The sequence below is a fragment of the Erinaceus europaeus genome, chromosome 17 (genome assembly GCF_950295315.1).
Source record: "Erinaceus europaeus chromosome 17, mEriEur2.1, whole genome shotgun sequence".
NCBI lineage: Eukaryota > Metazoa > Chordata > Mammalia > Eulipotyphla > Erinaceidae > Erinaceus > Erinaceus europaeus.
In genome coordinates, this window is record NC_080178.1 from 41177352 (window position 1) to 41204617 (window position 27266).

Below are 27266 nucleotides of genomic sequence, written 5' to 3' on the forward strand. Positions count from 1 at the left end.
GGCCTGACAGAACTCCAAAGCCTGAATCCTCAGCACCTTTCAAGTCCCCTGTGGCAGGGTACTTGCTTCTATTGACAACCTGAAACTTTTCTGTGAAGAATGAGAAGACCAAGAAACAGAAGACCCAAGGCACTCTAGTCCTACGACATGTCCCCAAACAGAAAATGGAAATACTTCATTGAGTTCACGTTGCTAATATTTAGAAAACTTGCCTTGGTCTGGAGTTCTATAAAATAAGACTGGCTATAGTGTTTTCATCCAAGAAAAATACTGAGCACCATTGTGCTGTGATTGGGGTGGAGAGAGAAAAAGTCAGATCAAGCAGACTTTACAAATAGCTCTTTATTGCCACCAAAGTGCCCTGGCCTTCCCACCCCCTGAATTGTACCAGTGTCTCAGCACAGGGCATAAAAGGAAACAGATGTCCCTCATACCCACCCACACAGCTGCATGCCTGTCGCCACTCAAAACCATAGAGCCAAGTTCCACATTCCTATGCTGGAATACACACCATAGACACAGGCATGGTTTCCTGCAGCCAGTGCCCTCATACCAGGTGGCCCTATCCCCAGCCACCCAGGACAAGGCAGTTAGTGGACCACTGTCCCCTTAGTGCACAGTGGGTCAGGCACAAGTACCTTTGACCTTTCCATGAATGCACTGCTGGGAAACATGCAATTCTTACTCTGTCAGCTTGGACTTTTCAGCAGGAGATTCTGAGTTCAATCCCCAGCAACGCAAGTGCTTAAGTGAAACTGATTCTCTCTCCTCTCACCAATCAATAAATCAGCCTTAAAAATCAAGAATATGTGGGTGTCAGGCAGTGGTACACCCTACTGAATGCAGCAGCAAAAAAGTATGCTTTCCCAGACTCCACCTTGCCTGTTTCCCTCCTGAATTCCTTCCAGTCTAAGCAGTCCTTGAGCTCAAGAAACCATTTGGCAAAAATTATATATATGATTTACCTTAGGCTGGAGAGGTGGAACGATGAGATCCACATAAAAAGAAATGAGTTGACTTTCATTTATTTTTATTGCCACCACAATTATTAACTGAAGCTCAGGGCTTGTACACAAATCCACCACTCCCAGTGGCCATTTTCCCTTTATTAATAGGACAGAAATTGATAGAGGAAGGCAAAATAAAAGGAGCAGAAGAGAACAGGGGTATATAGTATAATGGTTATGCAAAGAGACTCTCATGGTTGAGACTCCAAAGTCCCAGATTCAATCCCCTACCATGACTGTAAACCAGAGCTTAGTAGTGCTCTGGTTAGAGAGAGAGAGGCAAAGAGATGCCTGCAGATTGTTTCACTACTCATAAAGCTCCCCGCCCCAAACCCCTCCCTGCAGGTGGGCAGCAGGGGCTTGAAACCAGGTCCTTGCTCATAGAAATTCTTGTGTTTAACTTCTTTAAATGAAAATCAAGTCCAGTCTACATTGGTAATGACTTTCTTTTTCTGTTTTTTTTTATTTTTGACACCAAGGTTATCACTGGGGTTCTGTCACAACCAAGATTCAGACTTAGATAAAATCCACTGAGTTCATTCACATTTCCATTCTTGTTTCTGAATGTTAAACTAATCTTGCATTCTTTATTCATAAAATATATGTCTATGAGATAGAAGTGTCTTTTGGGGATTCGGGCGGTAGCGCAGCGGGTTAAGTGCAGGTGACGTGAAGTGCAGGGATCCCAGTTCGAGGCCCCGACTCCCCACCTGCAGGGGAGTCGCTTTGCAAGTGGTGAAGCAGGTCTGCAGGTGTCTTTCTCTCCTCTCTGTCTTCCCCTCTTCTCTCCATTTCTGTCTGTCCTATGCTAACAGCAACGACATCAATAGCAACAACAATAATAACTACAACAATAAGGGCAACAAAAGGGAAATTAAATAAATATTAAAAATTTTTAAAAGTGTCTTTTGATGCAATAAGCTAATATTTAGTGAATTTGTGTCAATATTCGTGAGATGCTGGCCTATAATTTCCTTTACTTGTAATGATGTTGCAGGTATTTTTTTTTTCTGTCTCCAGGCTTATTACTGGGGCTCGGTGCCTGCACTACAAATCCACAGCTCCTGGAGGCTATCTTTTTCCCTCTTGTTGTCCATCGTTGTTATTATTGTTGTTGTCGATGTCATTGTTGGATAGGACAGAGAAATGGAGAGAGGAGGGGAAGACAGAGGGAGAGAAAGATAGACATCTGCAGACCTGCTTCACCGACTGTGAAGTGACACCCTCTCACACACTTCCCGCAGGTGGGGAGCCAGAAGCTCAAACCGGGATTCTTAAGCCGGTCCTTGTGCTTTGCGCCATGTGCGCTTAACCCGCTGCGCTACTGCCTGCCCCCCATGAAGGTCTTAGAATTACATAGTAGGAGAGCAGGGCAGTAGTGCAGTGGGTTAAGCATACGTGGCACAAAGCTCGAGAACAGGCTCGAGGATCCTAGTTCAAGCCCCCGGCTCCCCACCTGCAGGGGAGTCACTTCACAAGCAGTGAAGCAGGTGTGCAGGTGTTTCTCTTTCTCTCCTTCTGTCTTCCCCTCCTCTCTTCATTTCTCTCTGTCCTATCCAACAACAGTGATATCAATAACAACAACTACAACAACAATAAAAAACAAAGGCAACAAAAAGGAAATAAATTTTTTAAACAATTTGCATAGCAGAATGATCTGAATGTGTTTCTTTTTTCCATGATCTCTAAAAGAATCTGTGTACTTTATTTTCCAGAGCATTGCTCAGCTCTGGCTTACACTGGTGTGGGGATTGAGCCTATTACTTTGGGGTCTCAGGCATGAAGAGTCTCTTTGCATAACCATTATGCTATCCACCCCTATTTTATCTTTTAATGTATCTGTTAAAAGTTCATTAGTCTAAAAAACCATCTGGATTTGAAGCTCTTCTTGTGGGAAAAAAAAAATTTAAATGTATATTTAAAAGGTTTTTTTTTTCATGTGATGCCATGGAATGAACCCACAGCTTCACACAGGCACAATACACCAAGCCTCACACTTTGTTCTGTACTCTGAGCAAGCAAGAAAAGAGATGACATAGCATCACTTCTTCCAGGGAGCTAACTCTCTTGGTGATGTCTCTGGTGCTCTTTTCTTGTGCTAGGAGGGATTGAACCTAAGGCCATGCTCTTCACCTGCTGAGTCCATTCTAGGACCTTCATGTTTATTTGTTTTTGCCATTGGAGTTACTGCTGGGGCTTGGACAGAGCAAGTGTGCTTTCATTTTGGGGAGTTATGCCACAGAAAATCAAGAGCTGGCTACAAGGAAATTTGACTTTGAAATGTAATGATTATCTTTAGAAACAGCAAGTGGTTTAAAAATGGACCAGCATGTTCATACAGTGGACCGCTGATGCCCACCATCCCCCCTCCAGCCTCCAGTCCTAGAGGAAGGACTTCATGATCTTATAGGTGATGTGGCTTTCTGGGCTGTTGGTATCTTCATGATACTTGACAGGGCTCTCCAGTTCTTGGATGTGAATGGGCATTTTCTGGCTCGCCACACTCATGAATTTCACTGCCAGGGGCCCAAGGTTCATATAGTCCTGGGTGAACAGAGGAGAGAACAAGAGTGATTCCACAAATTACTAAAGGGATCTGCCCTGTTTTTCTCTGGTGCTTTGCCAGCTCATTGCCTGAGCACAATGTAACACAGGAAAAATTGAGAGCCCCTACAAATAAAAAGACACTTGGAGACTAGAAAGACAGCATCATAATGGTTATGCAAACAGACTCTCATGCCTGAGGGTCCAAAGTCCCAGATTCAAGCTCAAGCACCACCATAAACTAGGGCTGAGCAGTGCTCTGATAGAAGATAATAAATAAACTCAAAAAAAAAAAAAAAAAAAGGTAAGGACTTGGTGGAGGATATCTGTTCAAGCTGTCAGAGCAAAGTGCCACAGACAGCTTCAATAGAGTGGGGCAGGTGTGGGGAATATTTGGAGTGTTTCCCACCACAGAGATTTTAAAAGACGGGCAGGGGTAGATAGCATAATGGTTATGCAAAGAGACTCTCATGCCTGAGGCTCCAAAGTCCCAGGTTTAGTCCCCTACACATCAGCCAGAGCTGATCAGTGCTCTGGTAAAAAAAAAAAAAAAAAAAAATTGACACTCCAGGCTTCAGCTACAGGCACTTGTGACAGTTGTGGCTTCTCACAGAAGGCTATACAGATGTGTGTACAGCCCCTCATGTTCCTGGGCCTAGCAAAGGTACAGCAAAGGTGTCCTCTGGGAAATTCTACAAGGAGAGGGCTGTGACCCCAGCTTGACGGATACCACTATGCCAGTGCTGATGTCACCAAGCAAGAAAGAATTAGAATGATCTCCCCCTCCAAGTCTGTGAGCTTGGAAACTGGAGTCTGCAAGCCCCCTACCACCATACAAACCTGAGAAGCTATTTCCATAGGGATGTGGGAACACCTGTAGGGCTGGCAACAATACACCTGATGGAGACCTGAAGACCTTTAAAAGGGGGTTGGGTCTGCTAAATAGCTCACCTGGGTAGTCTACTGCTGTGCCATGTGCACAACTCAGGTTTGAGCCCAGCCTTCACCACACTGGAGGAAGCTTCTGTGCTGTGGTCTCTTTCACTATCTACCTAGCTATTGCTCTATCAATCTATCATAAATAATGATGGAAAAGACACTGACGGGGGAGGTGGGTTTGGGTAGGACCAGGGTATCCCCATGTCTGCCTTGTGCCAAGCTTATTCTCTATGGTTACTTGTTTCTAATAAAGCTTTTTTCCCCCTGGAATATGAATGAGGCTATGGGCTTCTATAGACGGTGAGTAGGTGAACCAGGAATGCCAGTATTTGGGGGCTCTGTGTCACTGGGCAAGAGCTACCCCAGAAGGCGTGACTGAAATCCCAGCCTAGATGCCCACATCTCAGCTAGAACTACTTGTAGAAGCCCCCAGTCAATAGTGTTCAGAATCCCCGAGAGAGGGCAGGTGGTTCTTGTCGTAACCTCCGCAAGTCTAGGGGTGAACTTACATGGCCTCCTATCGGGAGCCCCCCCCCCATAGACAGCACCCTGTGGGAGAAGTGGGAGGGAGGGTGGGGCAGATAGGCCTCTGAGCTACAAACAGAACTCCCTGGCATCCCCATAAGAGTTAAGTTGGGTTATCCAGAGGCTTACCTTGAAGTCTTGCTCATCCTCATACAATAGGAGCTTGACATCTGAGAAGCCCAGCTCCTTGAAGGAGCTTCCTTGGCTTGGAGCTTCCTGTTTCAGTCTTGAGTTCTCTCTGATGACGAGCTCCCTGGGGACAATGTCTTGGACACTGCTGTCCAGTGACCAGCTTGACGAGTCTACGCTCCTGCCATCAGCAGGCTGCAGCTTACAGTGCTCTGCTAGGGTGAACACAGAGAGGTCAGTCACATAGACATTCTGGATCAATTAAAAAAAAAAGTTTTTTGCCCTCTGGGCAAGTGGGGTTATCACTAGGGCCTGGTACTTTCATGGCTTCACAATTCCAAGGGGCCATTTCTTCCCCCCATTTTTTTTTTTAACCAGAGCACTGCTCAGCTCTGGCTTATGGTGGTGCGGAGGATTGAACCTGGGACTTGATGGAACCTCAAGCATGAGAGTCTTTTTGCATAACCATTATGCTATCTACCCCGCCCCCTTTTATTTCTTTTTGACAGAAGGTAAGAGTCAGAGAAAGAAGAAGAGGGAGGGAGAGGAGAGGACACCTGCAGCACTGGTTTAGTGCTCATGAAGCTTTCCCTTTACAAGTGAGGACTGGGAGCTTGAACCCAGGTCTTTTCTCATGGTAACCGCTGCAATAACACACACACACACACACACACACACACACACACACACACACACACACACACCTAGATAAGTCTGGGATGGCTCCAGATGCACTTTTTCAGGCTTCTTGTGCAGCCCAGCAGCTTGGGCCAGATAGATTTGCCTAAAATATAAATAAGAGAAGCAGCCAATCAATGTCAGAAGTGCAGATGTCAACCTGGTGACACTGGAGTTGTGGGAGGTCCCTTATACCTGGCATTTATGTCATCTGCTGAAACAGAGAAGACATAACATCCCATCAGAGTGGATAATGGGGGCATCTGGGCAGCTCCAGGCAATGCAGCACCTCTGATTGCTACAATATCCCATTGTTGATATATCTAAGAAACCCAAACTTTGTTGAATGTCCACTGGGAAGAGCTTGGGTCTCCTAATCCTCACCATGCCAGCATTACCCAGGACCGAGCTGTCAGCAAAGGGGTAGTGAGGACAGAAACCAGAGTATGTACAGCATGTGCTAGATTTCCTTGACTTCAAAATGAGTCCAGAGAAAGCCCCTGGGTTGACTCAAAGTTGTCCTTTCTGGAGAAGGAGTGTAACAGACAATAAAGGCTTTCCACATGTCTCAGTCGCCTTTATTTATGCAGCTCCTTCTACAATGTCCTAATTTGTTGCTTCAAGGAGTTCACTACCCAGCAAGAAGGCAGGCAGGCTCTACTGCTGCTGACATAATACAGAAGCTCACTGTGGCCTAGAAGCTAAAAATCAACAACAACAACAAAACAAAACCGGAGCATTGAACCCATATCCTTTTAAAAAAGAGAGAGAGAGGGAGAGACAGAGAGGGAAAACATCACAGTACCTAAGCTTCCTCCAGTACCATAGTACCTCTGTGTGATGCTGGGACTCAAGTGTGAGCTGCTACTGCTACTTCTCCAGAAAATGGTGTTGTCTTTTGTTTTTTTCCCCACTGGGGTTTGGGTGGCGCCAGGATGAATCCACTGATTCCTACAGCAACTTTTTTTTCTTTTTTCTTTTTTTTTAATTTTTTTATTATATTTATTTTCCCTTTTGTTGCCCTTGTTGTTGTTATTGATGTCATCATTATTGATAGGACAGAGAGAAATGGAGAGAGGAAGGGAAGACAGAGAGGGGGAGAGAAAGAGAGACACCTGCAGACCTGCTTCACCACTTGTGAAGCGACTCCCTTGCAGGTGGGGTGCTGGGGGCTCGAACTGGGATCCTTAGGCCGGTCCTTGTGCTTTGTGCTTAACCACTGTGTTACCGCCTGTCTCCCTCTTTTATCTTTTTCATTTATTTGTCAGGACAGAGAGGGGAGAGGGAGATAGAGGAGAGAGAGAGAGAGAGAAGAGAGAGAGAGAGATGCTTGCAGCTTTATTTCACCACTCTTGAAGCTTCCCCACTGTAGGTAAAGAGTGAGGGCTTGTTCATGATTGTGTGTACACTCAACTAGGTGTGCCACTACCTGGTCCCCCAGAAAACAAGTTTAAGGTTCACAAGGTAACAAGAAATCCAGGACACTGCAACCCCAGAAGCTGTCACAACATGGATCTCTCTGCCTTTGTGCTAATTTTGGATCTCCTACATCATCTGTCACACTTTTGGACATTTATTTCCAGGCCTATTTCCCACACCAGTCTAGAAGCTTCTGGTGGCTGTGGTGCTCATGTTAAATGTCTACTATTATAATTAGTGAGTAAAGCAAGTCAAAGTCTGCGCTGTCCCAATATTGGCTAACCCTCACTGCAGACATTTGATGAATCCCTTTCTTTTCAATGATAGCAAGTGGGTTGGAACAGTAAAGAATCAAATTGCCTTTTCAGAAATGACTGCTTTTTACCAACACCTGTGGGTAAGAATGCTGCTGAGACATGCTAATGACTTTCACCTGGGTATCTTGAGGTCCTCGAGTCTGCAGTTGAAGAGTTGCTCAATCAGCACCAGATTTTCTTTCTCCAGCTCGTGAATAGAATGCTCTAGCTCTTCCACTTCCTTCCTGTGAACTGCAATCTGTTCCCAGGAGAAGCGCATGGATTTTGGCACTCAGTGATTTAGTTTTGGTAAGTCTCCTAAAAGAAACTCAAGTGCTAAAAGCATATTTATCCAGAAGAGGTGCAAGAGAGAAAGGGAACACAGGGGCGAAGCTTCCTTCAATGCAGCGGAGGTTGGGTATTGAACCTGAGTCTCATGCTTGACATATTTACCAGCCTGTTCAATCCTGTATTGTATATTACTAGGTCTGCTTTGTCCTTTCTTTCTAAGACAGAAAGGGTGGGACTCTAAATTCTTAAACTCTTATTGAAGGGCAAGATTGTGCTAGGCTCTAAAGGGTATGAAAATAAATGCAATGCAATGTAGAGAGCAAGCAGACAAATAGCCACACAAAACGAACAGTTCTAGCTTCACAGAGAAGACTCAAATATTTACAGCAACTCAGAGTTAGGAAGAAAAGCACTTATTACCTGCCTGCAGGCAGAACCATTGAAGTCTATAGTAGCAGATGACCAAGCTAGGAGGCAGTGTTTGGGGACCTCACAAGTGAGAGCTAATCAGGATGCCTCAAGGAAGTCTTTAGCTTTCACATGTGAGGGGACCAGGAAGAAATTCTCAGAGGTTGCAAGCAAAGAGAATGATTAGAACTTTTGGAAATGTTTGACTTAAATATTAGTCATCTCAGGAGACATTATTGTACACACACACACACACACACCACATTCATCAGGAATAAAGGTCCCTCAGGGGGCTAAGTTCCATCTATCAGAATGTTACAGAACACCTTCAGTAAAGTTCTCCTCATCTGCTCTGTCCCTCCCAATCTTCTGAAAAGTTAGGAAATGACACTTTGTTCTTCTTTACAATCATATAAATGCCTTTAGATTTCTTTTAAAAATTTTTATTAATTTTTATTTATAAAAAGTAAACACTGACAAAAACAATAGGATAAGAGGGGTACAACTCCATACAATTCCCACCACGAGAACTCCATATCCTGTCCCCTCCCCTGACAGCCTTCCTATTCTTTATTCCTCTGAGAGTATGGACCCAGGGTCATTTTGAGGGTAAGAACATGAAAAGGAGAAAATAGAAGGCCACCTGTCCTTTCCTTACCCTGTTCATCCCCAAATATCCAAGAAATGTACCTTAAATACTGGGACAGATGTGGCCTGGGAGGTAGTGCCATCAATAAAATGTATGCCTCTCAAGCATGAGATCCTGAGCTCAAATCCTAGCATTGCAAGTGCCAAAGGGACACTCTTGTTCTCTCTCTTCACCTCTCTCTCTCTTTCTCTCTCTCTCTCTCTCTCATAAATAAAAATTCCTAAAATGTGAAAGATTATTTGGACACAGAAATCTGAATAAAATGTATACTCTTGGATCAAGGAGATAACATAGCAGTTACACTTAAGACTTTCATGCCATGGGGCTTGGGTGGTAATTCAGTGGGTTAAGCCCACGTGGTGTAAAGCACAGGGACCAGCCTAAGGATCCCTGTTAGAGCCCCCAGCTCCCTGCCTGCAGGGGAGTTGCTTCACAGGCAGTGAAGCAGGTCTGCAGGTGTCTTTCTTTCCCCCTCTCTGTCTTCCCTTCCTCTCTCCATTTCTCTCTGTCCTATACAACGATGACATCAATAACAATAACAATAATAACTACAACAACAATAAAACAACAAGGACAACAAAAGGGAAAAAAAAAAAAGACTCATGCCTAAGGCTGCAAGGTCCCAGGCAGCACATTAAGCCAGAACTGAGTTGTATTCTGTAAAATAATAATAAAAAAATGAAATGAAAAAATTAAGATTAAAAATAATAAATAAAATAAAATGTATGCTCTAAAAATTTAACTCTTTAAGATTCAAGTTGATTTGAAGTTCTGATTGCTAACCTCCCTCTAATTTTCCTGGCTTTGCACTTGTTAGGTTAGTCCACTCCATTTGGACTATGCGAGATGTCTTCATTTCTCTAGTAAGCATGCTCAATAAAATGATAGCATGAAAGTAATGCACAGAGTGTCTCACATCCCACTCATAATTCTGTATTTTTGGTTGTTACTGAGAGATAGTTAAATGCTGAAGTATTGTCAATAGTGCCATTATTAAATAACCCCTGTTACTCATGTTAAACCATCCTCAAAGAAATTAATTGGCACACACTAATCTGTTCTGGAAATTTTTTGATTCTTGCAACAGTACCTACAACCAGAAGTGGCTTTAATCAGTTGTATGAGTTAACTTAATAATGGTAAAATTATTACTTAGTGAAACAAAAAGCCACTAAGTCTTCAGTTTCCCTTAAAATGATTTGTCCTTTCTTGCTGAGTTGTGTTTTTTATTGCTCATGATTAAACTTAACTTGCATATTTTTCTGTCTCCTATTTCCACTGAATTATGAAAATATAACAAGACAAAATATGGCTCTAGGAGAAGGGATGAAGGCACCAAAACCTTCCTTATGTGTCAGATGCAAACCTTTCTTTGGACTGACTATCCAGACACCTTAGTGGATTGATGGTTTGATCTTCAATTACTATTATGATCAGGATCACACTGTTGTGTTTAATAAGAGGAACTAAATTCCTCTTTAACTATTGAATGCTCCTTGAGGGTTGTGTTTTGCTTTGCTTTTTGGCACTAGGCTTATCACTAGAAATCAGTGCCCGCACAGCTCCATGGCTCCTGTTGGCCTTTCCCCTCTTCTGTTTTCTCTAGATAAATGATGAGATACAGAGTGAGAAAGAAAAAGAAAGAGAGAGAGATGGAGTGAAGGAGAGGCACTACAGCACTGCCCCACTGCTCATGAAGCTCCCCCCTCACCCCACCCCAGTGCTCCCAAGAGGTAACCCAGGCCTAAAACCTGAGGCCTCATGCACAACAACATACAAGCTCGATCCATAGCCTTCACTATGACTTTTTAAAATCAACTTAAAAATAATGGCCAATACCACAAAAAACATGTTGACTTTTTTTTTTTTTTGCCTCCAGGGTTATCGCTGGGACTCGGTGCCTGCACCATGAATCCACTGCTCCTGGAGGCCATTTTTTCCCATTTTTTTTGTTGCCCTTGTTGTTACAGCCCTTGTTGTTGTCGTTATTGTTGCCATTGATATTGTTGAATAGGACAGAGAGAAATTGAGAGAGGAGGGGAGACGGGGAGGGGGAGAGAAATGTAGACACCTATAGACCTGCTTCACCAGTTGTGAAGCGACCCCCTTACAGGTGGGGAGCCAAGGGCTCGAACCGGGTTCCCTATACCTGTCCTTGCATTTTGTGTCATGTGCGCTTAACCCGCTGTGCTACCGCCCAATTGCCCAATCCCCGCCCCCATGTTGACCTTTGAAGTCTATTTCCTGAATACATGAGCCCTGGTCAGTAACATTTTCACCTTGAGTGTCTGAACAGATGGTGAAAAAAGAAATATAAGGAGACATACCATGCTCTGGGTAAGACTCCTTTAACATGTCTTTGGGACACCTATGTGGAACTATTTAGCAAGCAGACAACAACACAGGTGGGGAAAAAAAAAAAAGAAAAAAAAAACACAGGTGAAGGACTGAGAAGATACACTGATGCTGAAAGTGAATCTGAGAATCACACCCCTTTATCACTCTCCTAGACCTGTGTGTTCTTAAAGTCTGTATTTCCATAGGCAGTGAGCTCTCTTTGTTAGGTGCAGCTAGGCATTGGTTGTATGGCTTCTTGCCTGGATGAAAAGGGACTTCTCATAAATTTTGCACACCCTTTGAGTAGATCTTGGAGGCACTAGAACTGAGATCATCTGGTCCCTCATCCAACATATTCATCACACTCTTTTTTTTTTTTCTGTCTACTAGAAACATGTTGACACCAGACCCTGCTAGTTAACTCCTTCATTTTCTTGTGGGGCTACCTTCCTCTTTGTTCTTGTGTTATTTTTATTTCAGTGAATCTTCAAAACAGACAGGATACATCTTGAACCACAGCATGAATAAGCCATCTCTGCTTCCTTCACCCAAGATCTAATCCACATAAATGATTTATCACTTCAACAACAGAAAAAAATGGGCTCATTTTTTTCACTCTACCCCCGGGGTGGGCCAAGATTATTCATAATAAAGACACAGTTTGAACAGGAAAGAGACACAGGCAGATGGTGTCAAGTGTTATAATGAAACAAAAGAGCTCTGAGAACAATAAATCCAAGACTTCCAGAGAGACTCAAAACTGATAAAGAAACAGACCCTGGAAGTTGGTGCACTAGACTCTCAAAGAACATGAGATCCCAAGTTTGACCCCTGGCATCACATGTGCTAGAGCAATACTCTACCTGCCCAGTAAATAAATAAATAAATACATCAGAAATAAGAAAATTGATCATTAGAATCCAGTAAGTTGCATCTCCCGCAGACGAGGGGAAGGACCAGCAGAGTCACCACTAGGTTTGATGTAAGGGAATCAGAGTAGGTCTCAGCCTAACACACACTCCTATCAGTTAGTCCCCCCAGGCAGACAGGCAGGAAGCTGAGACTGCAGCTTGAGAAGCCCAGACTGTGGACCACAGTGTGTAGGGACATGCTGACAACTAGCAGATGGTCATGCTTGTAGGCTGGTGCTGGCACCACACTGTCCAAAAAGTTAGAGCGACCCATTGCAGAATTTGCCAGTTCCTGGGGACTGAATAAGACCCCTGAACAGAGTGTTGGGGCCCAAAGAAAACCTTCTCAGCTAACACACTCCTGAGGAGGGCAAGCAAGTCCCACCTCCCCAGACATCATAGGTTGGGTTCATCATAAACAAGAATGGGGACAAGGGCAACTAGCTAAAAAGACTGAGCGTTCATGCATAGAACAATGTGGACCATCCCTCTTCCTAACCCCGCCAAAAGTCCATTTACAAAAGCAAATAATGAGATGGGGGTAAGCCTTTGGTCTTGCCCTGTCAACCCCAAAGAGATCTGTGAAGGCCAGATTGGTGTCAGGACATAAGGAAGTTTTACATATATATATATATTTTGCCTCCAGGATTATTACTGGGGCTCGGTGCCTGCACCACAAATCCACTGCTCATGGAGGCCATTTTTTACCCTTTTGTTGCCCTTGTTGTTTTGTTGTTGTGGTGGTTATTATTGTTGTTATTGATGTCGTTGGATAGAACAGAGAGAAATGGAGAGAGAAGAGGAAGACAGAGAGGGAGAGAGAAAGGTAGACACCTGCAAGACCTGCTTCACTGCTTGTGAAGCAACCTCTCTGCAGGAGGGGAGGTGGGGGCTCAAAACACGATCCTTATGCCTGTCCTTCTTTGTACCATGTGCGCTTAACCAGCCCCCAAGTATATACTTTGTAAACTTTTCCCCAGAGATCTTGGAAACTTTGAAACCCTGAGTAATTTCTGGCTCTTATTAAAATTGTTTATGGGGTCGAAGGGGCGCGGTGGTGACTTACCTGGTAGAGCACACATATTGCCATGTATGAGAACCCAGCTTCAAGCCCTGCCTGCCACCCCATTCCCAGCTGCAGGAGAAAAGCTTCACAAGTGGTGGGATAGTGCTGCAGGTATCTCTCTTCTCACTCTTTCTCCTCCTTCTCTCTCCCTCCCCCATTTTATTCCTTTCTGGTTTTCTATCAAGAAGTGCTGGCACTCCTGTGGAGGGGATCCAGCCAGGTGGCAAGTCTCTGATCCTCCCTCACTGGAATCAGGGACCACGTGACACAGAAAGGAGGACTCGGGGAGTATTCTGGTACAAACACTCATTTATTTGGAGATGGGTACAGGTTTATATAAAGAGTTAACCAAAGAACATTTTTCAAATATGTCAGAAATTACAGGTTTCTTAAAGGTCAGCTTGCCCCTATGGTAGGGGGCTGCTATGACAAGAATTGATGCAGATACATAAAGGTCAAAACGATTATTCTCCATGATGCAGGCAGGTTAATTATCCAAAGGCATTTGAGAGAAGCATAGGGGTTAAACCAGTAAGGTGAGGTAGAGAAAAGAAAAACAAAAATTGATGTAAATCACAGATATCAAAGGACACAAGGAAATAGAATTTGGGGGCCTTTCACTGCTGGGGTGTATGTTCTCCTATATGATCAAAAGGTGAAGTGGATGTGTGAACTTTGAGTGAACCATTTGGCCTGCTGCTAGCAGGGGAAAATAAGTGTGAGAGGCCTGTAGGCTTTCTGTGAGCTTGAGAGACTAATGAGGTGAAACTGAGTCTGGGAGACTTTCCCCTCTTGGCTCATCTCTATAAGGAGAGAGGCTAAAAGTGGGGTGTCTTTCCAGCCCTCCATCCAAGGATGGGAGAGCTCCCCTAAGCTCTACCAAGCTTTTACATAGTCCCACAAAGAAGAAAGAAAAAGGAAAAAAAAAGACCACCTCCAGGAATGGTGGAGTCATGCAGGCACTGAGCCCCAGCAATAACCCTGGTGGCAAAAAAAAAAAAAAGTGTTTGTGGTATTAGCTGAATAATACCTAGTGATAAGAATGAAACTCCACTGAAATTTTATTTTATGTCTGTCAGTCATATCCCTATAACTCCATCTCATATATAAGTCTTTTTTAGTTCTGAGAGTGAGAAAGGAGTTACTGCTTTTAAAAAATTTCACCTGTGATTCTAGGGAAGGACAGGGATAGAGAAGGTGTTGGGGTCCTGGTGCATGATGGTGGAAATGGACCTAAGTTGGGGGTGAGAGTATTTTGCAGACACCTATCATGGGGAGATGAGAAATTGTGTCCATGTGTCAACAACAGTACTGTTAACTATTATTAATCCCCCCAATAAAGCTTAATCTATATATTATGGTTGTTGGAAAATCATTATGCATCTTTGCATAGAAAAACAGAAAAAACATGTCATTACTTATCCAACAATGCACTGTGTGTGTGTGTATTCAAGAAAAAAAATCCAACTGCAGTTGGGAAGATGACTCACAGAGCACAGGCTTTGCATGTGTGAGGTCCCAGGTTCGATTCCTGGCATCGCTGTATGTCAGTCACATGGTGCTCTGGTCTCCCTCTCTCTTTCTCAATTATAAAATCTTTAAAGAGAATTTTGGGACAGGAGAAATAACTCACTTGCACTGCTCTGCCATGTCCCAACTCTCAACACTAAACTTTAGTGCTGTGGTCTCTTTGACTTTCTCTCTCTCTGCCTCGGCCTCTGTCTTTATTTAATAATAAAATATATAAATCTAGAGAGAGGGGAATTTTTATTTCTTTTAAAATTTCCTCACCTCTTATTTACTTATTTTACACTACCTCTTTTCTTTTCTTTTTTATTATTTGTTTTTAATTTTTTAATATTTTTTTTGTATATATTCCCTTTTGTTGCCCTTGTTGTATTATAGTTATCATTGTTGTTATTGATGTCATTGTTATTGGACAGGACAAAGAGAAATGGAGAGAGGAGGAGAAGACATAAAGGGGGAGAGAAAGACACCTGCTTCACTGCCTGTGAAGCAACTCCCCTGCTGGTGGGGAGCTGGGGGCTCGAACCGGGATCCTTAAGCTGATCCTAGTGCTTTGCACCACCTGCGCTTAACCCACTGCACTACTACCTGAATCCCAACCTCTTTTCTTTTCATTTTTACACTCACCTCTTTTTTCAGCCAGTCATTCTCCCAGATTTCACGGTAGCTACCCCTGTCAATCAACCGCACAGCATTCTGAAAGAGAATTTCTCTGGTTAAGGGGAGAACGCCCTGCCACCTTGGTGCTTTCCACGTTAGCAGTGCAGGTGCCTGAACTGACCTGATCACTTTAAGTTACATTTTACAATGACCTTGGAAACATAGCTAAGGTCAGTTGTTCTTTCTTGCCTAGCTCATTCTGAGATACCGCTGAGTGATACTGTCCGGTACTGGCAGTTTTGACAGATAGGGAGAGTGAAAAGAAGAGAGACAGAGAGAAGAGACCACTAGCACTGATCCACCACTTGTGAAGCTTCCCCCGTTGTGAAGCCTCCCCTGTGCAAGTGGAAATGAGGGGCTTGAATCTGGGTCCTTACACACAGTAATTGTGTGTATTCTACTCAGTGCACCACTGCCCTATGCCCCCCCCTCCACTGGTCTTGAAAGCAAATTGAGTTATTATTATCCCCATTTTATATACTGTGAAACTGAAGCCCATGAAAATTTAGTGTATAAATTGTGGGACTGAGATTTAAACTTGAACTGCCTAACTTCAGAAACCAAGTCCAAGTCTGAACACAATATAGCACACAAAATGGGGTTGTGCCTTTTTTTTTCTTTTAAGTCAATTGAAAAAAAATAAGGAAATATACCTTTGTGGCCCATTCCTTCTTCTGGTCCAGTTGTAACAAAGTCTCTTTAATTATTCTCTTTCTTGTATCTTCCAGCGTGAGCTTATACTGTCCTTTAAAAAGAAAATTAAGAGGTTTTTTTTTTTTAAAGACTTATCTCAAGGAAAACTAAGATGTAAGTAAATTTTATCTTCTATGACCCACACATCTTCTTTCTGACATATATCCTCCATCCCTGAAATGTTGGGGTACTTTTTCAATGAAGCATCTAGTGTCTCCAGCGAGATTCATGTTATAATTATTTCCCTTAATTTTAATTGGCTAAAGATGATAACTGTCCCAAGAATGTGTACCTTTTCAAAGCATTATTTCCAAGGGAAGAATTTCTAACACTTCAGCACTTGTGTGGTCACCTTACATACATCATACATCATACATCATACATCAGAACTATCATACTATCATACATCAGAAGTATCTAGAAAATCTGGTTGTCTGCTTCTGACTTTATTTAACTACAGTCTTAGTATTCTTGGCTTGAGTTTCCTGGGACAGGAAAAATGGAATGGCAGAGGAGAGGAATGTGAAGAAGGAGCTATGAGTGTCAGCAGACTTAGCTCTGAGTTGAGCTAGTCCCAAGAAACAAGGACTGACGTAAAGAAGGCAGGTTTCTCCATCCTTTGCAGATCTTTAGAAAATAGTTTAATTAAAAAATTTTTTAAATATTTTATTTTTGTTCCCACTAAATGTCTGCCCTTTTTTTCCTATTTTTTTTTACTAGTGATTTATAAAATTACAAAATAACAAAGGTATAATTCCACACTGTTTCCACCACCAGAGTAATGTCTACCTTCTTAATGACTTTTTTTTTTGCCTTCGGTTTTGTCACTGGGGCTCACTGCCTACACTACCAACCCACTGCTCCTGGTGGCCATCTTTTTTCCATTGTTGTTGTTGCTGCTGCTGTTGTTGTTGGATAGGACAGAGAGAGAAACTGAGAGAGGAGGGGGAAGACAGAGGGGAGAGAAAGACAGACACCTGTAGCCCTGCTTCACCATTTGTGAAGCGACTCCCCTGCAGGTGGGGAGCCAGGGGCTTGAACCAGGATCCTTGAGTGGGTCCTTGAGCTTTGTTCTATGTGCATTTAACCCAGTGCGCTAGCTCCTGGCCCCCAATGACTTTTCTCTTAAGTAGACAGAAAAACTAAGAGGGGTGGAGGATATAGAGATGGAAGAGAGAAACCTGCAGCATTGTTTTGCCACTCATGCAGCTTTCATACAAGTGGGGACGGGGTGGAGGAGGCTTGAATCCTGGCTACTTGTGCCTGGGGACATGTACAGTACACTCACACATGTGCACTATCCCCCAGCCCTTTAGTGACTTTAAAACTGACTTGAGCCAGCACTGTAGCTACTGACCTGTCATTTTCTCCGCATTCTCTTTAACTGTCTCGATGTCATTTTGCAAGGAGGTGATAAGTTTTGCGTGCTTCTCACACCCTCTGTTCTTGTACTCTTCCCAATATTCCTTCTCACTGAGCTTCTCAAAAAACATCTTCTCAGCATTAGTTATTTGCATGCGCATGTCTGTCCAAAGAAAACCAAGATACTCTGTCATTTCTCTTGCCCTCAACATCTTGATTTGCCATGGTTGATTTTTACAAAGTTGAAGACTAATGTTAAAATGCAGTCAATCAGAAATATCACTTTATGTCTATTTTCTAGGTCAACCCAGGCCATTCAAACTAATGTTTAATTACTCTTTCCCTCATGTGACAAGATCTAAGTGAAACTGCCAATTAGAAAGCAGATGTGATTAAAAAAAACACCTAATATGTGACAAAAGGGCCAAAGCCATTCAATTGGTGCTGGGAAAATTGGACAGCCAAATACAGAAAAGTGAAAGTAGACCAGCACCAATGTCAAATCAAAATGGATGAAAGATCTGGGCATTAGACCAGAAACTCTAAAATTTATAGAAGAAAATGTCTGTTAAACTTTGCAGGATATTCACATCAAAAATTTACTTGAAGACTAAACCCCATGGGCGTGGGAAATGAAAACAAGAGTAAATAAATGGAACTATATGAAACTAAAAAGCATATTAAAAACTAAAAAGCACATTGAAAGCAAAGCAAACACACACACACACACACACACACACACACACACACACACATAACCAGGCAACCTAGTAAATGGGAGAATATATATATAATTAAAATTTTTTTTTTTTTATCAGAGCACTGCTCAGCTTTGGCTTATGGTGGAGAAGAGATAGAACCTGGGACTTTGGGGAGTCAGGAGGTAGCACAGTGGGTTAAGCACACATGGTGCATAGCACAAGGACTTGTAAGAATCCCAGTTCGAGCCCTCAGCTCCCCACCTGCAGGGGAGTCTCTTCACAGGCAGTGAAGCAGATCCACAGGTGTCTATCTTTCTCTCCCCCTCTCTGTCTTCCCCTCCTCTCTCCATTTCTCTGTGTCCTATCCAACAATGACGGCGACAGCAATAACAACGACAATAACTACAACTACAATAAAGCAACAAGGGCAACAAAAATGAAATAAATATTTAAAAAAAAAAGAACCTGGGACTTTGGAGCCTAAAGCATGAGTGTCTTTGCATAACCATTGTGCTGTCTACTCCCACCCTGGAGAAGATATTTACATATCAAACATCTATACAGAATTAGTATAGATCCACAAAAGAAGTAAAAAATAACCCAATAAAAAATTGGGCCTAAGAATCAGACAGTTTTCTAAAGATGAGATGCACATAGCACACAGAAACATGAAGAAATGCTCCACTTCACTTATCATCAGAGAAATGCAAATCAAAACTACACTGAGATTTCAACTCACACCTGAGACAGTGGCCTACATCAACAAAGCAGGAAATGACAGGTGCTGGCAGGGTTGTAGAAAAAAAGGAACTCTGCCACACTGCTGGTGGGAATGCAAGCTGGTGCATCCCCTTTGGAAGACAGTGTGGAGAGTCTTTAGACAAATAAAAATGGGGTCACCTTATGATGTAACAATACCATTCTTGGGCATTTATCCAAATGGACACTCAAACATTAAATGGAAAGGACATAGGCACCCCTATGTTCATAGCTGCATTGTTCATAATAGCAAAGAGTGGAATGATCTTAAATATCCATCAACAGATGATTAAAAGAGGTTATAGGACATATAGTCCATAGAATACTACTCTGAAATAAGAAAGGATGGTATTGTGTTCTTTGAGACAAAATGGATGGAACTTGCTCAGCAAAATAAAGAGATGAAAGACATGGTTTCACTCATATGTGGATTCTTAACATCAGATACACATGAACTTGGGGAAAAAACAGAATCAAGCAAACTGCTTCTAAGACTTGTGAGAAAAATGACAGTTTTCTTTGGGAGGTGGGAGGGCAGAGACAAAGAACTTTGGTGATAGGTGTGGTGTAGCTATATGCTGTAATCTTACAAACTTGTAACCTGCTATTAATCACAAATAAAAAATGGGGGGGAGAAAACATGTAATTTGGGGCTCTGAGAGTTATTATAACATGTCACATCAAGAACTCATACATGTCATATAACATGTCATACATGTCATAGAACATATAGCATGTCACATCAAGAACTAATCTTGTGATCACTCAATAATGGTCCTGCTTTATGTGATATATCACATATGTCTTAGTAAATTGTCAGTTTCTGGCCATTTGCTTCTGGACCAAGTAATTTTAATTTGTATCTGTCTGTTGTTCAGGGTTATCAGTGTGTAAGTTAACTGGGCCTGTTAACTGAGGGTCATTTGTCTGGATTCCTTCTTGTGTGAAATGACAGCTGTGGGGAGCCAGGCAGTGGTGCACCCAGTTGAGTGTGTACACTACTGTGCACGAGGACCTGGGTTCAAGCCCCTGGTTCTCACCTTCTCTTGATGACTGTTTTTTTCTTTCTTTTCTTTACTGGGGGGATTAATGGTTTACAGTCAACAGTAAAATACAGTAGTTTGTACATGTGTAACATTCCTCAGTTTTCCACATACTAATTCAACCCCCTCTAAGCCCTCCTCTCCCATCATGTTTCAGGATCTGAACCCATCCCCCACCCCAAAGTCTTTCTTAACTTGTTTATGCCAATAAACTTAAAAAAAAATTTTTTTTAATTTTATTTATTCCCTTTTGTTACCCTTGTTTTATTGTTGTAGTTATTATTATTGTTGGATAGGACAGAGAGAAATGGAGAGAGGAGGGGAAGACAGAGAGGGGAAGAGAAAGACAGACACCTACAGACCTGCTTCACCGCTTGTGAAGCAACTCCCGTGCAGGTGGGGAGCCGGGGGCTTGAACCAGGATCCTTATGCCAGTCCTTGGGCTTTGCACCACCAGCACTTTACCCGCTGTGCTACTGCCTGACTCCCACCAATACCTTTGTTATATGTTCCTTTGTTCTTTCCCAGATCCCCTGTGCATTATCAGCCAGAAAACAGTACAAAGATGTCTTCACTCAGTATATAAAATATTTCCTTCCTACTTTTAGTCCCTGGTCTAAAAGTGGTCTCATACTGTCTTTCAGTTGCTATCACAGTCCTGAAGATTCTCTGCTCACTCCCTCTACCTACCTACTTGTGACTATGCTGGTGTCATCTGAATGTGTTCATGGCATTTTGACCAAATTAGGAACAAGTAACCAACACACTGAATCAATGAACCCATCCCTCTGTAAAATTAAGTGCCCAAATCACCTTTCAGGTTCTGATTCTGATCTCTTTCAAACTTCCATTTTTCCTTCATCGCATTTTCGACTTCTTCTCTCGTGATAACCGCCTGACCCTCCTGCTTGTCTGCACTCAGCTCCTTCAACAGGTTCCTTATGTGCCAGACCTGCTCATCCTTTAAGCGTTTGTTCTGTGGTGAGAACCAGAAGTTCCTGACTCTACCTGCTGACGCCTTCTCAAAGTAGTCATATACAGTGAGTCTCTTCTTATAGCAAGAAAGAAACAGTAAGTTACACAAGCAGATGGCCAAGCTCTCACAGAAGATGGAAGAATCAAATAGGGGCCAGGAGGTGGCACACCTAGTTAAGTGCACAATTACAATGCACAAGGACCCAGGTTTAAGCCCCTGGTCCCCACCTACAGGGAGGAAGCTTCCCAAGTGGTGAAGTATAGCTGTAGGTGTCTTTCTGTCTCTTTCTCTCTCTATCTCCCCTTTCAGTTTTTCTCCATCTCTATCCAATAATAAATAAATAAAAATATTTTAAAAAGAAGACTCAAATACAACTGAGCAGCCACTTTTTAAAATTTGCATTAAGACTAGTTTATTGACATGTGGGGCTCTAAGTTTGATGGTTTGATCTCTGGCACCATGTAAGAACATGGAAAGGAACCCTATAGATGGTGGTGTGCTGCTGTGCTCACTCTCCCTCTCTCACATTCTAAACGTAAACACATGTTGAATCAGGGAGGTGGTTTAGTGGTAATGCACATCTGTGAGACCTTAGACCCCAGTGAAATAGTTTCATCTAACTTCTAAAACAAAAAGAAATGGTGAGGGTTCCAGGGTTCATATAAATATGTGCTTTCATGGGAAACATTCTCATTGTTCCTTACTCCTGTGCCAGCTTCAAAGAGTAAAAATTGTGTCAGTTATCCTCTATAGCTCCCAGACTGTATTTCTGTTGATGCTTATTTTTGATAGTCATATATAGTATTCTTAATTGATTACATACTTTTTAAAAGGATTTATTTGTTTATGATTGTGTGACTCTGGGGGGGAGGGAGGAAGGATGGGAGAAAGCTAGAGAGAGAGACAGAGAGAGAGAGAGCAAACAGCAACAGTCTGGCACATACAGTGCTGGGGGCCAAATCTCTAAGCCGCTTGACATTCACTTTAATCTGCTTTTATAAAAAGAGTCTATCCCCTTTTAACATGAAAGCAATCATTTCCACAGCTGAAACTGTACTTTTCAAAATAGCATTTACATGAACACACTCTGAAAATCCAAAAGAAAGAAGATGCAGAAATTAAAACCAGAGAATAAACGTTTTAGTGTTTGGCTACATAAAAAATCAAAAGACAGGGGCAGGGGTATATAGCATAATGGTTATGCAAACTGACTCTCATGCCTGAGGCTCCAAAGCCCCAGGTTCAATCCCTTGCACCACCACAAGCAGTGCTATGGTAATTAAAAAAAAAATCAAAAGATAAATGTGGCTTCAAAACTTCAAAAAATAGAACATGGGATTAAAGAAAAGGAAGCCTGGTGTTTCATTTATCTCCTCTCCTCTCCTTTTCTCTCCTCTCCTTTCCTCTCCTCTCCTCTCCTCTCCTCTCCTGGGTCAACTAGGAATACTAAGGGAGACCACCTGGGACCACAACAAGGCAGGACTAGAACAACTTCAGGAACCCACTAAACCACTGGTGAGCGCAAACACGTGTGGCTCATGGACAGGGAGGAGCCTAAAGAAAGACTGAGTGGCTGGTAACAGTCCAGCAGTTTACCAGTTGAGGCACCACCTTCCAGTCTGCTTTACCAACAAAAAGACTGCTGAGGGAGGAAAAGATTCCCCTAAGACTCACCAAATACAATTGTGAGTCTCCATTGCTACTGCCCTCAAAGGCTAGAGCAGCAGGGGGGAGGCCCTGTGCTGACATCTGAGAACAGAGAACTGACCAGGAATCTCAGGAGAAGAGCTACACCTCGGTGGCCTAGCAGTGGAGCTCTAAAGTGGGATCTTTTCCACATTGTTCTCCTGATGAGAACATGATGAATTATTACCTCAGAAACTACTGACCACAAATGGAACTTGTTTAGAAACTCACAGGGCCCAGCAGTGCTGTCTGGTATGGTAGAAAAACTGAATTGAACCCAATGCTTTGGATCCTTGGGGTACGAAAGTCTCTTTGCATAACCACTGTGCTATCTCTACCCCACTCTGCTATATCTCTTTGTCAGGAGTGAGTGATTAAGCTAAGAAGCCTACTTACAGTTTAAAAGCCTTGAGGCTCTCATAGCCTCCAGGGAAGAAAAAGAACAAAAGAGGCTTTTAACAGCCTCTGTGCTCCAACTCAGGGATTGAAATAATATTGAAAAAACTGTTAATTTCCACAACTGTGAACTCTTTACCTTATTAGACACAAGCCAATCCAGGAAAGAGTGATCAGTTATTGGAAAAGTACTGAGGAAGGGACCTCATAACATACTATATAGAATGGTTAAACCAACAAGAAGAAATATTGGAGAAATGAACCAAGACAAGAGTCCAGCTAAAATCCCCCCAAAGGGTGAAGCACAAAATAGTGAGGTTAACACCCAAACACTTGTTAAGGAATAGTCACAGGAGTGAGTAAAGAGTTTGAAAGAATTGTCATCAGAAATACAGAAACAACAAATGAGACTCTGGAAGAAAACACTAATTATCTCAAGGTTATTAGAAAGCTGAAAGTTGAAATAGCTGAGCTAAGAACACAACTAGCTGAACAAGCTAAAACAGTATCAGAACAGGGTAAGAAAATAGATGAACTCCAGAAAACAGTATAGGGGAGATAGAATAGAATAAGTGAGGCTGAAGAAAGAATTAGCAAGATCAAGGATGAATTAGAGACAACTAAAAAATAAGTAAGAGATCTCAAAAAGAGATTAAAAGATACTGAAAAAAACAACAGAGACCTATGGGATAACTTCAAAAGAAATAATATACACATTATTGGCTTGCCAGAGGAAGAAAGAGAGGGAGAGGAAGAAAGCACTCTTCAGGACATAATAGCTGAGAACTTCTCTAATATAGACAACATAAAAGACATAAAAGTTCAAGAAGCCCAGAGGGTCCCAAACAAAATTAACCCAGACTTAAGTCTTTAAAGACACCAAGACACATCATATTTAAAATGGAAAGGAATAAGGATAAAGAAAGGATCCTGAAGGCTGAAAGAGAAAAACAAAGACTCACCTATAGAGGAAAACCCATAAGACTAGCAGCAGACTTCTCCACACAAACACTCCAGCCCAGAAGAGAATAGCAAGGTATCTGTCAAGTGCTCAATGAGAAAGGCTTTCAACCAAGACTATTATATCTTGCTAGACTGTAATTTAGATTAGATGGAGGCATAACAACATTCTCAGACAAGAAGCAGCTGAAAGAATCAATTATCACCATGCCTGCCCTGAAAGAAGTTCTGAAAGTTCTTCTATAAACAGTCAGACCACCATAAATAAGCCATATATCAGAACACTCTAAACATCTACAAGAATGGCTTTAAAATATCTTCAATAACTATCAATAAATGTCAATGGCCTGAATTCTCCTTCTAGAAGGCACAGAGTAGGAAGATGGATCAGAAAACACAACCCAACAATATGCTGTCTACAGGAAACCCACCTCACTCAACAAGAGAAACACAGACTTAAAGTGAAAGGATGGAAAACTATCATAGAAGTCAGTGGCCCACCAAAAAAGGGCAGGAACAGCTATTCTCATATCTGACAAGATGGATTTTAAAATAACTAAAATTTAAAAAAATAGAGATGGAAATTACTTAATGCTCAGAGAATCAGTCAATCAAGAGGACTTAACAATTATTAACATCTATGCACACAATGAGAAGCCACCTACATAAATCAAACGTCTACTGAAAGAGCTACAGCAATATATTAACAACAACACAGTCTTAGTAGGGGACTTCAACACCCCACTCTCTCAACATGACAGATCACCCAGGCAGAAAAATCAATAAAAAGAAAAGGGAGCTAAATGAAGATATAGATAAACTAGAACTATTGAACATTTTCAGAGTCATTCATCCCAAGAAGCACATTTACTCAAGTCCACATGGGTTATTCTCAAGGATAGGCCATATGTTAGGCCACAAAGACAGCATCAGCAAATTCAAGAGCATTGAAATCATCCCAAGCATCTTCTCAGACCACAGTGGAATTAAACTAACACTTAACAATCAACAAAATATTAGTAATAGTCCCAAAATGTGGAAGCTCAACAATACACTTCTTAACAACTATTTGGTCAAAGAAGAAATAAAGGAAGAACTCTAAATGTTTTGAGAGTTCAATGAAAATGAAAACACAAGCTATCAAAATATTTGGGACACAGCTAAGGCAGTACTGAGAGGGAAGTTCATAGCCATAAAAGCACACATTAGGAAACAAGAAAAAGCACAAATAAATAGTCTGATTGCAAATCTTAAAGACCTAGAAGAAGAAGAACAAAGGAATCCTAAAGCAACCAGAAGAACAGAAATCACTAAAGTTAGGGCAGAAATCAATAACATTGAAAATAAGAAAACCATACAAAAGATCAACGAAAGTAAATGTTGGTGCTTTGAAAGAGTGAACAAAATTGACAAAACTTTAGCCAGACTCACAAAACAAAAAAGGGAGAAGACCCAAATAAATTCAACTCTAAATGAAAGAGGTGATATCACAATAGACACCACACAAATACAACATATCATGTGAAGCTTCTATAAATAACTATGTGCCACCAAGCTGGAGAACCTGGAAGAAATGAATGATTTCATGGTCCAGGAGGTGGCACAGTGGATAAAGCATCAGACTCTAAAGCATAAGGTCCTGAATTCAATCCCCAGCAGCACATGTACCAGGGTGATTCCTGGTTCTTTCTCTCTCCTCCTATGTTTATCATTAATAAATAGATAAAATCTTTTAAAAAATGGATGATTTCCTAGATACCTACAGACTTCCCAACTTAAATAAAGAGGAACTAGATAATATGAGCAGGTCCATCACAGCTAATGAAATTGAAACAGTTACCAAAAATAAAAGTTCTGGACCAGATGGTTTTACAAATGAATTCTACAAAACATTCAAAGAAGAACTAATACCTCTACTTTTAAAAGTCTTCAAGAAATTTGGAGACATTGGAATACTCCCTTCCAGGTTCTATGAAGCCAACCTCACTCTGATACCAAAAGCAAACAGGGACACAACCAAAAAAAAGATTCAATAGGCCCAGAGAGTCCCAAACAGAATCAACCCAGACCTGAAGACACCAAGACACATCATAGTTACAATGAAAAGAAGTAAGGATAAAGAAAGGATCCTAAAGGCTGCAAGAGAACAAAAAGTCACATACAGAGGAAAACTTGATAATACTATCAGCAGACTTTTCCACTCAAACTCTGAAAGCCAGAAGAGAATGGCAAGATATCTATCAAGCCCTGAATGAAAAAGGGTTTCAACCAAGGATAATATATCCTGCTAGACATTCATTCAAACTAGATGGAGGCATCAAAACATTCTTAGACAAAAAACAGCTAAAGGAGGCAACCATCACCAAGCCTGCCCTGAAAGAAGTTCTAAATGACCTCTTATAAACAAGAACATCACTATAATACTTGCAATATATCAGAGCAAATAAAAAAATTGTTGAATAATGGCACTAGAATACATTAAATCCATAATATCAATAAATGTCAATGGCTTAAACTCACCTATCAAAAGGCACAGAGTAACCCAACCATATGCTGCTTGCAAGAATCCCACTTGACACAACAGATAAACACAGACTTAAAGTAAAAGGATGGAAGCTATCATACAGGCTAATGGACCACAAAAAAAGCCAGGAACAGCCATTCTCATCTCTGACATAATAGATTTTAAATTAAATAAAGTAATAAAAGATAGGCAAGGTCATTACATAATGATTAGAGGATCAATCAGCCAAGAAGACTTAACAATTATTAAAATCTATGCACCCAATGAGGGACCATCTAAATACATCAAACACCTACTGAAAGAACTGCAAAAATACATCAATAGTAATACAATAATAGTGTGAGACTTTAACACCCCACTCTCACACATAGACAGATCAACAAAACACAGAATCAACAAAGAAACAAGAGAATTAAATGAAGAGATGGACAGACTATACCTCCTGGACATTTTCAGAGCTCTTCACCCCAAAAAACTGGAATACACACTCTTTTCAAATCCACACAACACATACTCAAGCATAGACTACATGTTAGGCCACAAAGACAGTGAAAACAAATTCAAGAGCACTGAAATCATCCCAAGTGTCTTCTCAGACCACAGTGGAGTAAAGCTAACATTTAACAACAAACAGAAAATTACTTAAAGTCACAGAATTTGGAAACTAAACAACATACTGTTTAAGAAGATACTCAAGCAAGAAATTCAAATGTTCCTGGAAACAAATGAAAATGAAGATACAAGCTATCAAATATATTTGGGACACAACTAAAGCAGTAT

The 27266-nt window shown here is 41.7% G+C and overlaps 1 protein-coding gene across 6 annotated transcripts in view; it reads right to left on the minus strand.

Moving 5' to 3' along the window:
* Positions 1-3319: 3319 nt before the first annotated feature.
* CCDC83 (coiled-coil domain containing 83) overlaps positions 3320-27266 on the minus strand; it is a 371061-nt gene continuing 347114 nt past the window's right edge. For 5 of the 6 annotated variants that reach the window (XM_060177397.1, XM_060177398.1, XM_060177396.1 and 2 more), the window contains exons 4-11: positions 20758-20920; positions 17437-17604; positions 16040-16131; positions 15354-15422; positions 7675-7796; positions 5849-5928; positions 5145-5359; positions 3320-3551 (exon numbers count right to left, since the gene is read on the minus strand). In XM_060177397.1, coding sequence (XP_060033380.1) covers positions 3390-3551; positions 5145-5359; positions 5849-5928; positions 7675-7796; positions 15354-15422; positions 16040-16131; positions 17437-17604; positions 20758-20920 — 1071 coding nt within the window. In that variant the 3' untranslated portion in view covers positions 3320-3389. The remainder of the gene's footprint in view (positions 3552-5144; positions 5360-5848; positions 5929-7674; positions 7797-15353; positions 15423-16039; positions 16132-17436; positions 17605-20757; positions 20921-27266) is intronic. The other variant, XM_060177400.1, reaches the window with a different exon arrangement.